Source organism: Neophocaena asiaeorientalis, unplaced genomic scaffold (assembly GCF_003031525.2).
Source record: "Neophocaena asiaeorientalis asiaeorientalis breed wild unplaced genomic scaffold, Neophocaena_asiaeorientalis_V1.1 scaffold125, whole genome shotgun sequence".
Lineage (NCBI taxonomy): Eukaryota > Metazoa > Chordata > Mammalia > Artiodactyla > Phocoenidae > Neophocaena > Neophocaena asiaeorientalis.
In genome coordinates, this window is record NW_020174425.1 from 767,975 (window position 1) to 779,716 (window position 11,742).

The window sequence follows — 11,742 nt, forward strand, 5'->3', positions numbered from 1 at the left end:
TTTTTTTTGCGGTACGCGGGCCTCTCACTGTTGTGGCCCCTCCCGCTGCGGAGCACAGGCTCCAGATGCGCAGGCCCAGCGGCCATGGATCACGGGCCCAGCTGCTCCGCAGCATGTGGGATCCTCCCGGACCGGGGCACGAACACGTGTCCCCTGCATCGGCAGGCGGGCTCTCAACCACTGCGCCACCAGGGAAGCCCCCATGCTTATTTTTTTAAGTTGTCAGTGTGTCTCAGAGAACTTTCTGTATTACTAACACATTCCTTTTTTATGGCTGTAGAGTATTCCATGGTATGGATGTGCTATTGTTTTATTTTTCTATAAAGGATTTACATAGTGTTTGAAGGGCACATATGTTTGTTTCCAGTCCTTTTCTACTTACAATAGTGTAATGAAAAGTGTGGACATATATTAATTTACACATGTGCAGATATCTCTGGACCATCTGCCCCCAGACACTTATATGACACAGAAAAAAAGAATGTTGTTGAAGCTACTGTATTATTGGCTGGAGTACAAGTTATATTCCTTAAGAAACCGCAAAATGATAACTGCCCTACCTTTGGGCATTTCTTCAGAGGGGATGGGTTTTAAGATTGTCTCATCTTCTCTGTTAGTTGAACCAACAGTATTTAGACTTGTTTTGCTCCACACCAATGAGTCATTACCTGAGTGAGAAGAGATGTTAGAGAAACCACATTAATAACAACAATTTGTGAAAGGAGGTGACCAGAATCCAGTAACTCACTGACTCACCCTGAGTCCTACTTGGTGCAATCTGGCAGCCAAGGAGCTCCACTTTCAAGGCTATCCTCTGGTGCCACGTCTGGGGGATAACACGCACATATCTGGCCACGATGGGAGGGATGAAATTGTTCCGCACAGGGTCCCGAAAATTAGAGTTGCCCTGAAACACCTGTAGGAACAGGTAACCTTTACCTGAAGATTCTATTCGTTTCTAGGTCTTTATCAATCTACTCACACCTGGTTATATGAAATCAAAGTGAGGATTCTATGTTGCTTTTATAGACATGCTTGATATTGAAGATCCAAGGCTTTGCACTCAAAGGCTGAGTAATCTGGTGCTGTGCATCTGTTTTTGGAAACACACTGATGGACTGATGAAGATATCTGGAGGCCCACTCTCCCACTCAGTTCCCTCCTCCAGAGTGTCTCTTACCTTTTCTTCATTATTCACAATTCCTTTATAGGTCTCCCACTTGGAGTTGTTGTTTCTGAAGTTCATTACAAAACTCTTTACATAAAAGTTGAAATTTGACTGTGTGGATCCAGTGGTCCTAATTCCTTGTAAGAAAATATTATTTATGGGTTAGTTTAAAAAATATGTTATACAACATGTATTATAACTTCAGGTTTCTTTTCTTTTTTTCCCTCTCATTTGAAATTGCAAATCATTTTACAGGCCTGCTTTTCTTATCTGCAGTTAGAAACGTGATGACAGATGAGTTTTCACACTGACAATATGCCATAAAAAGGTTTCAGCACGGAGATATCAGCTCTCCCACCCACACATCCATCCTTACCCCCTGCATACAGGTTCTTCCCACAGAGACAATGTGAAGGTTTGTTACTTTTGAAAAAGACATAGCAACTGACAAAGGATTAATCTCCAAAATATACAAGCAGCTCATGCAGCTCAATATCAAAAAAACAAACAACCCAATTCAAAAATGGGCAAAAGACCTAAATAGACATTTCTCCAAAGAAGATATACAGATTGCCAACAAACATGTGAAAGAATGTTCAACATCATTAATCATTAGAGAAATGCAAATCAAAACTACAATGAGATATCATCTCACACCCGTCAGAATTGCCATCATCAGAGTCTACAAACAATAAATGCTGGAGAGGGTGTGGAGAAAAGGGGAACCCTCCTGCCCTGTTGGTGGGAATGTAAATTGATACAGCCACTATGGAGAACAGTATGGAGGTTCCTTAAAAAACTAAAAATTGAACTATCGTACGACCCAGCAATCCCACTACTGGGCATATACCCTGAGAAAACCATAATTCGAAAAGATACATACACCCCAATGTTCAGTGCAGCACTATTTACAATAGCCAGGACATGGAAGCAACCTAAATGTCCATCAACAGATGAATAAAGAAGATGTGCTACATATATACAATAGAATATTACTTAGCCATAAAAAGGAACGAAACTGACTTATTTGTAGTGAGGTGGATGGACCTAGAGTCTGTCATACAGAGTGAAGTAAGTCAGAAAGAGAAAAACAAATACCGTATGCTAACACGTATATATGGAATCTAAGAAAACGGTGCTGATGAACTTAGTGGCAGGGCAGGAATAAAGACGCAGATGTAGAGAACGGACTTGACACAGGGTGGGAAGGGGAAGCTGGGACGAAGTGAGAGAGTGGCATGGACATATATACACCACCAAATGTAAAATAGGTAGCTAGTGGGAAGCAGCCGCATAGCACAGGGAGATCAGCTCGGTGCTTTGTGACCACCTAGAGGGGTGGGATAGGGAGGGTGGGAGGGAGACGCAAGAGGGAGGGGATATGGGGATATATGTATGCATATAGCTGATTCACTTTGTTGTACAGCAGAAACTAACACAACACTGTAAAGCAATTATACTCCAATAAAGATGTTAAAAAAAAAAGACATGGAGTACTCTGAGGTGGGGGCACCTGTGCAAATTCAAAACATAATTTCAACTGCAAGTCATCTTGTTTTGTGAAACTGCACTCGTTTCAGTACCTGTTATTTTCTTTTTCTCTCCCAAATCTATCCTCAGCCACTCCCGTTTGTGGTTCTTGCTCCTGTCCCCCGAAGCCCATGACGGGCCTTGGTCCTGAAGTCGGGCTTGGCCAGGAGACCAGCGGACCTGATCTCCAGTCTCATTGATCCACTCCCAAGAAGAAGAAGCTCTGATTTGCCGGTCAGGTTCCAAACTCAAGGATCTGCTGCAACCTAGAAAAAAAGGGCAGGGAAATATTTCAGATATAGACACAAAATGAAAACCAAAAAAACAAAGCACCCTGTTTCACCTAGAATTATTCGGTTGATTTACTTCCATTCTGATATTGAATCAACTGTTTAATTACTAGTTTTTTAATGATTCAGACTTGCATTTGACTCGCTGGTGCTGTGGTATCTTGATACTATTGCTGCTTTTCTTCTTAATGGACCTTATATCCCCTATAAGTGACATCTCTTTGTCCCCACTGTAGATTTTCCTTTCTAATCTAAATCCACCATGATTTCAACGAAGTACAAGGTGTCCTAAAAGCTGAAAATGCTGAGGTTCTTCTCACTTGATCAGAGGGAGGACTCCACACTCTCTACCCTTGAAGAGCAGGTACGTCAGGTGCCCTGAAGATCAGTTAATTGTACCCAACATCGACCCTGGGAGCTTAACTATACCATGTCCAAGACAATGTGGAGGTTGCAGATAAAGGCCAGTCCTCCTCCTGGGCCGAAAAGACATGTTTGTATTGTTCTCCTTGAAATATGTTATTTTATGTGAGGGAGAACATTTCCCCAGAACATATTCCATGACAGAGGGGCTAAAAAGCCTTTATGCTATTCATTTTCAATAACTTCATTCCAGATACACACAAATCAGATTGCACTGCTCAAAAGGTTTTTCTGTTAAAATCTAACATAAAGGAATTTATCTTAACTGTCATTTCAAATTTTCATTTTTTCTGGCAAAAGTTTTAGATTATAAAGAAAAATATTTCTTTTCCTAATGTTAACTGGGTTTATTGTCTGATGTATTTTTTAAGTCACAGCATACTTGGTGCTACATGACCTGAGGAGAAAAGAAAAAATTAATCTTTTAAACGATATCATCTGAGGGGTATGGAAGAATAAACTACCCCTGAAGATTTTAAAATATCAAATTCTTAAGGAAAGCATGATCCTTACCATTGGAGGTAAACAAAAATCGCTTGTCTGACAGGGAACCACTGAAATAATAAACACAAAGATGAGGAGGTTAGTTGCTTCACTGGATCTTAATGACTGGTACAGCGCTATAGGATGGGGCTCAGAGCCTTCCCACACCCCATGTGGTCCTCAGAGCACCCGGCAAGGCTACTGTTATTATCTCTGTCATTGGTATTTCGTAGACCAAGAAACCCAGACCCTTCGAAGGTAAGCAACTTTCCTAAATTCATAGAGGTGACAAGCAGCCAGGACTCCTGAGATGCTGCTTTTGAACCACAAGCCTGTGCTGTTTCCATCACGCCACATTGTATTGGGAAGGAACAGGCACATATACAGTCTCCAGGACACACCTAAATCCCAATTAAAGAATATGTAGTGATGGAGACAGAAAGGATGACTGCCCTGAACACTCCCTTTGCTTCAGAAGGCACCCCTACAGCGCCCCACTCGCTTCAACAATCAAGGACCCCTGAGACATGAAGATGCCTGATCACTTGTACAAGAACGAGCATGTCAGTCTAGCTGCCTCCCCTACAGACTTCTCCACTCCTTCCCTGAGGGGTCCTGCCCCAGCAGCGTCGCTCCGCAGAGAGCCTCCGCCCGGGTCTCTCTCTCTCCCCTCACACTCCTACCGACTGCAGCAAGGACACCAAACCATGAACCAGCTCCTGCTTCTGGATGACAAGGTACAGCTGGAGAAAACTCAGAGCACCTCACTGACGGGTCCTGAACTGCTGCAAGACAGGCCTGCACATCTGGCATTGATCCCCGGGCCTCTGGACCCCCCAGTTCTGTACCTTGTATTACTCTCCTGGTGACCTTATCAAATCGGCCCTGCTCGGCAGTTGTCTCCTTCTGCGGAAAAGAGGTTCCTAAGGCCTGAGATCACATGTATCTTTTTGTAAATCCCTCACCAACTCAATGCTGTAACAATATGTAGAATGAATAGAAAACTTGGAATTCTCAAGATGAATCTTATAGGCATCGTACTTACTACATTAGATATTACAGGTAAACAAAAAAAGGTAGGTGTCGCTGTCATGTTCAGTTATTTTACGATCTGAGAGTACTCCTATTTTAAATGTTTAACTCTGAATTATTGTGACAATAATGGACAGAGAGGGTACTGAAATGTGAAATCCACAGAGAACCCAAAACTAGTCTGGACAGAAGCACCTTCACAGCAACATTTTGTTTTTAAGTAACAGGTTTTTCTTTCATATTCTTTGTCCACTCTCAGGCAGAGACTCTGTAAGCCCTGGTTTTCCACCTAAAGATTCTATTATAATCTGTGCTGAATATAATGCAGGCACCAATCATTTCGTACAGGAGAAAATGCAGACCCACTTGGGTCATGGGACCTTCTTCAGTTCAGTTAGTGGCCAAGCAGGGGTGAGGACCCAGCTTTCCTAACCTTTAAAGAAAGGTACACACTGTTGCAATTTGTATTTAGATTTGTTAAGATTTTAGAGCCTCTCTTTGACTGATTTTTGCATTTTCTCTAATGTTCCTGCACGAAGTATTACACTTGAAGTTTGGCCCAGATAAGCCCAAATAATACTGCTGCAACCCTGATCACCTAAACGCACTCCCACTGCCATGAAACATTAAAATATTTACTTTGTTGTTGTTGAAAAAGAGAAGTTAAGGAAAGAAGGTTAGCTTTGGAGTTCATCCTGAGAAGAAAATGCTGGGTAAGGTTCTGCTGCTAAGATCTCTCTGCCTGGCTTTCCTCTATTATCAGCTGGAATATGTTTTTTCATTTCACCCAATTAAGCTAATTAAATACAACCACTAGAGAATTCTATAGGTAAATAAGCTTCCTCTTTGAAAACCCCCTAGGGAAAATGGGGTTCTAAGGCATTCACACATTAGGGTGAATGGATTCGATCAGATTCCAGGAACTGCCAGCCTTCCTTCCCAGAGGGCTGTAGAAGCAATCAGGAAGAGCCTGAGGTAAACAAAGAAAAGCCTTCCCAGCAGATGGTTTGAGCCATCATCCTCTGTGTGAGGTCAGTCGCTCTTCCTGATTCCATTCTGGTCTCCTCAGATCAAGGAAGTGACCTGACCCGGGATGAATCCCAGAAGAACCCTAGATATTTACTTTAGGGACCACTTCTTCCTCAGCTGCAATGCTTCCTTCTGTGTTTCTTCCTGAGCGCCAAACAATCGTGTGTGGGAACAGAAGTTCAATGACCGCATGAACAGTGCTTCCCCAACAGCGAAACAGCACAGATCAAAACAACTGCTCCCTGAAGGTCTGGGAATGGAAACGAGTGGAAGAGACTGTATGAGCACACAGTTTACTCTTTTCTGTTCAGTACACAAAGATGGTGCCAAACCACAGAGCCAGAAGGGAGAAGGGGCCTTGATATAATTCTAGACTTTCTGTCTACTTCCACCAAAACAAAAATCTGACAGTTGGTTCAAATAACTATATGGAATGTGGAGCAAAACTTTTCCTAATTCATTAATGGTTTAGATTTCTGGATTCTTACTTTTGCATCAAAGTTGAATATCAAATTATATAATTTGTATTTCATGTGTATTAAGTCCAGTTGATGTAGCAGAATCAAGAACATTATGTCTATACTTTTACTTAATAGTTTAAATAACTTTTTTTCAAAAGTAAAATAAAATCCAAGTAGTACAAGTTAAACTTTTTACTACCCTATTTTTCTACAAAAGAAGCATTCAAATGTATTCAGACATAGGCAAGAGAGTCCAAAAACAGATTTAAAGCCAAAGGCCAGTTCTTCGTTCCTATTTGGAAACAGCGGCACCTAACAAATCGAGGCCACAGCTTGATACCTTCCTGAAACAGCACCTTATTATCCATAGAGCAAACAATAAAAGACATAAAAAGAAATAGATCCTCCCAATGTTCATTGCAGCACTATTTACAACAGCCAAGACATGGAAGCAACCTAAATGCCCATTGACAGAGGAATGGATAAAGATGTGGTACATATACAGTGGAATATTACTCAGCCATAAAAAAGAATGAGATAATGCTATTTGCAGCAATATGGATGGACCTAGAGATTATCATACTAAGTGAAGTAAGTCAGAAAAAGACAAATATATGATATCACTCATGTGAGATCTGATTTTAAAAAATGATACAAATGTGGGATCTGATTTTAAAAAATGATACAAATGAACTTATTTACAAAACAGAAAAAAACTTACAGATGTCTGAAACAAACGTATGGTTACAAAGGCGAAACTTGGGGGGTAGGGGTAATTCAGAAGCTTGGGATGAACATACACACACTACTACACATAAGATAGATAACCAACAAGGACCTACTGTATAACACAGGGAACTCTATTCTGTGATAACCTATATGAGAAAAGTATCTAAAAAAGAATGACTATATGTATATGTATAACTGAATCACTTTGCTGTAGACCTGAAACGAACACAACATTGTAAATCAACTATACGCCAATAAAATTAAAAAAAAAAAAAGAAACATCCTCAAATGTCAAAGTCAAGCAGACATTTAAAGCTTACTGTGCATAAGCAACCATTCTTACTATAAATCAGGATATAAATATATAAATCAGGATATAAATTTTAATGTCCCGAAGAGTTTGAGGCAAGTACATAAGTGAAAAAAATGTAGGGCTTCCCTGGTACGCAGTGGTTAAGAATACACAGGTTCGAGCCCTGGTCCAGGAAGATCCCACATGCCGTGGAGCAACTAAGCCCGTGCGCCACAACTCCTAAGCCTGTGCTCTAGAGCCTGCGAGCCACAGCTACTGAGCCCGTGTGCCACAACTACTGAAGCCCGCGCGCCTAGAGCCCGTGCTCTGCAGCAAGAGAAGCCACTGCAGTGAGAAGCCCGTGCACCGCAACGAAGAGTAGCCCCCGCTCGCTGTAACTAGAGAAAGCCGGCACGCAGCAACAAAGACGCAATGCAACCAAAAATAAATAAATAAAATTTAAAATTTAAAAATGTATATACATATGTGTGTGCATATATGTAAGTATATATAATACATGTGTATATATTTTAAATTTTTATTTATGTAAATAGTACATATGTGTGTACACATACATGTGCATATATGTCAGCCGTATCTGCAGATTCTGCATCCCCAGATTCTACCAACCACAGAGTGAAAATATTCAGAAAAAAAAAAAATTCCAGAAAATTCCAAGAAGTAAAATTGGAATTTGCCACATGCTGGCACCTATTTACACAACATTTACATTGTATTTACAACTATTTACATAGCATTTACATTGTATTAGGTATAAATAATCTAGAGATGATTTAAAGTACGTGCGAGGATGTGCATAGTTATATGTAAAGATTATGCCATTTTACATAAGGGACTTGAGCATCAGTGGATTTTGGTATCCATGGGGGTCCTGGAACCAATCCCCTGTACAGTGGCTCAAGGAGCACTGTTCCCTCACTAGGCAGCCAGCCATTCCAAAGCGAGTGTCCCTCTGGACGATTCCGAGCTGCCTGTTTATACTGGTGGACAGCTGGATCACAAGGCTGGCCTATTTTAGTTCAAACAGCTCTAGTTTTCCACTCTAGAAGCTGAGGAAACCTGAAAGCATTAAAAGCTGAGGTTGAAGTGTTTAAAGCAATTGACATACTTTTTTCTTATGAAGCTAAAAGATCAGAGGATAACACGGAACAGAGAAGTTAACAATGTTAAAAAAAAAAAAAAAAAGCCATCTTTTATTCACTTCCCAACTATTATTCATCCTTAAGAGACTGTCTCTAGGGATCCTCTAGGGAGTTCAGTGGTTCTGCTGGGTTTATGTCAGTCCCTTATCTCCTTCAGTATCTTTGGTGATATTGGTGATGATCAGTAATTTACAGAATCAGGAAAAACTAGAGAGGAATAAGCTTTATCCCCTCCCCCTGGAGCACCTGAGAGTAGAATGCTCCTCCGTCCTGGGGCTTCAGATGTGTGCCATTCTAACTTACTTGTCGGTGAGCTTTTTTATTGCTGCATCTGTCTTCCACACTGACAGCATAAATGCTGCTCTAAGCAGTCACACACATTTTTCCCAGTTGACATGCCCTTGGTATCACATGCCTGCAGCCCTTTCCAGACTGTGAGCTGATGACTTGTGCCTGCGGGGTTACCTTCCACTCAGAACAAAAGGCAAAGTACTTACTGCCTTGAGAGCACACCGTTGGCCAGGATCCCTTCGTATCGACTCATGCCTCTGCGCAGAAGCACGCCAATCTGACCGCCCACTTCATCTGCAATTACTCCTGCATGGATGGCGGCTTTGCATAGTAAAGAGGTCTGAAACACAGCAACATCTCACTTACAAATGGCTCAACAATACATCTAAAATATAGCGGGAGCGTTTACATTTTGTTACAACTTGTGCTCAGGATCCCTATTTGACCCCTGACATGGCTAAATTATAATTCATTTAAATAAAAAGTAGAAGGGGGTGGAAAAAATTATTGGCTAACTATCTCAGAGTGACATCAGAGTCATTCTATTTATGCTGGTGAACCTGGGAACCCTTCCACTAGGGAGGAAGGAAGGGAGATAATTCACAGTGTTCGTGGCTCCCCAGTGAGTAACGCCTCCTGGGGGTGTGGCCATCTCCCACAGCGACTCTGAACTGGGCCCTGGCGCTTGCTTTGATCTGCTGCAGGTAACGTGGCCCGGCAAACTGCCACACGTGTCAATGGGGCCACCTGAGACTCCCACCCCACCCCAGATGACCTGCCACACGACTGCAGCTGCAGGCGCAATTCTAGGTAAAGGAAGCTTAAGAACCAACCAGCCCACACTGCCGACCCGCGGACTCATCAGCAAAGAACATGGCTGTCGTTCTAAGCCACTAGGTTTTGGGCTGACTTGTTCAGCAAGAACAGGTAACATCAGTTTCTTGCATTCGCTTTACTAAATATACAGACTGAGGGTCATTTGAAAAGGTGAACCTTCCATACCATAGCTTCATTTTAAAATGAGATTTAACAAGGCATCAAAACCAAAAGGGTAGTGTCAGCCACAGAACACTGAATAAAACAGAAAACTTCATGAAGTTCTCAGAGTGATGACGAGCAACCCAGGGCCCAAGGCCTCCATCTCAATTTCTGAATCTCCTCTGAGAGGGTCAAACAGCTGGCACCTGCTCAGCCCTCCAAGGCTGCTGGCTGGTGTGACAAACCCAGCAGGGGTACCCGGCAGGCTCTGATTAGCCGGGGATCCTGTGGTTGAAAGTGGGACTGCAGGAAGAAGTGGAACTGTTCCATGGGGTGCCCAGGCCCGTACGTCCCCCTCGAGCACAGACCCATGGGGGAGGGTGATGAGGTATTTAGCCCAGGACTGAGGGGCCGAGAGGATCTTTTCCTAAATAAATTTTAGCAATGCCCTGCTTCTCTGCAATGGCTAATGCCGAAAAGAGAAAAGCAGCTCGTGAAATTGTGTTTCAATAACTGAACTTCGGAGTGTCTCTTTGTGTTAACGACAACACTGTTTACCTTACTGCAGTGGAAAGTTTTCCTTAGATTTAGGTTACAGTATTAGGAGGACCAGCGAGACCAACTGTATTTTGCAACTGATGTGGTTGCGATGAAATTGAGAGCTTTTGTGATCTTTAACGTAGAGAGCTCATACTTCCCAACCTAGATTCGATTTGGCAAAGGGAGTCACTTTTGCAATGACTGCTATCATAGTGAAAAAAGGGGGAGGATTTCATGACAGAGAAGAAATGTGAGAATGCTGAAACTGAGGCAGATACTACCCTTCTTGACTTTTGGGGAAAAAAAGAAGAATTAGAAGAGAAAGATAGTACTCTTTAAAGAGACAGCTTCCATTTTCATTTTTTCTGAATTTTCTTAAAAAGCTTTCTTATTACTGTTTTAGACTCTTAGGGTACAAAATAGAGGAGCTAGCTGTAAAAGCCCTGGATTTAAATTCAGCAATTCAGCGTATCATGCTGACTCTGCCTCTAACTCTACCAGGTGTGCTTACGTCACCTCCCTGCTCTGGACCCGGCTTCCCAATTCATCTTCACAATGAAAAGGCTGGACTGGGTGATGTCTAGAATCACCTTGTGATTCTAAAGGGCACCCTGTGTACCTCTTATAGGGTCCGTGCAGGCCGGCCTCCCTCTCTCAGCCCCAAATGAAAAACAAAGTGGTCGGCTGGGCAGCTATTCCCTTGTCCCTAGGATCACCTGGCTTCCTTGGGATTCAGTCTGGGGATGGGATGGTCTTCATCCCAGCATCCCTGCCCTGTGTGTAGAGCTCTCACTGGACTTGGCATGTACAAGGGGCCTCCTTGGTAACGAGGACAGATTCACAGGCCAACAAGCAACACGACCTATCAGCTTCATTGCCCAACAGATCTTCTCATTTCCCACAGTCCCCAGCACTGAGGGAACCCAGTGGTATGTGCCCCTTTTATGGAGTTTATTTCATTGCATTATTGCATGTTAAGTTACATGTATTTATTTAATATTTTTTCATAATATTAAATGCAGGCCATAGGATACATCCCCAAGAGAATAACCACCAGATCTGGCTATCATATTATTATAATAAAATTATCAGGGCTTCCCTGGTGGCGCAGTGGTTGAGAGTCCGCCTGCCGATGCAGGGGACACGGGTTCGTGCCCCGGTCCGGGAGGATCCCACATGCCGCGGAGCGGCTGGGCCCGTGAGCCATGGCCGCTGAGCCTGCGCGTCCAGAGCCTGTGCTTCGCAGTGGGAGAGGCCACAACAGTGAGAGGCCCGCGTACCGCAAAAAAAAAAAAAAAAAAAAAAAAATTATAAGCCCTTTCTCTAGTTTTTT

General features: G+C 42.7%; 1 protein-coding gene across 1 annotated transcript in view; it reads right to left on the bottom strand.

Annotated features, from left to right (window-relative positions):
• The window catches only part of LOC112407409 (discoidin, CUB and LCCL domain-containing protein 1-like), a 65,398-nt gene that overhangs the window by 4,284 nt on the left and 49,372 nt on the right, over positions 1-11,742 (bottom strand). Inside the window, exons 6-11 of the mRNA XM_024756685.1 lie at positions 9,098-9,231; positions 3,925-3,965; positions 2,752-2,964; positions 1,181-1,305; positions 757-916; positions 561-668 (exon numbers count right to left, since the gene is read on the bottom strand). Coding sequence (XP_024612453.1) covers positions 561-668; positions 757-916; positions 1,181-1,305; positions 2,752-2,964; positions 3,925-3,965; positions 9,098-9,231 — 781 coding nt within the window. The remainder of the gene's footprint in view (positions 1-560; positions 669-756; positions 917-1,180; positions 1,306-2,751; positions 2,965-3,924; positions 3,966-9,097; positions 9,232-11,742) is intronic.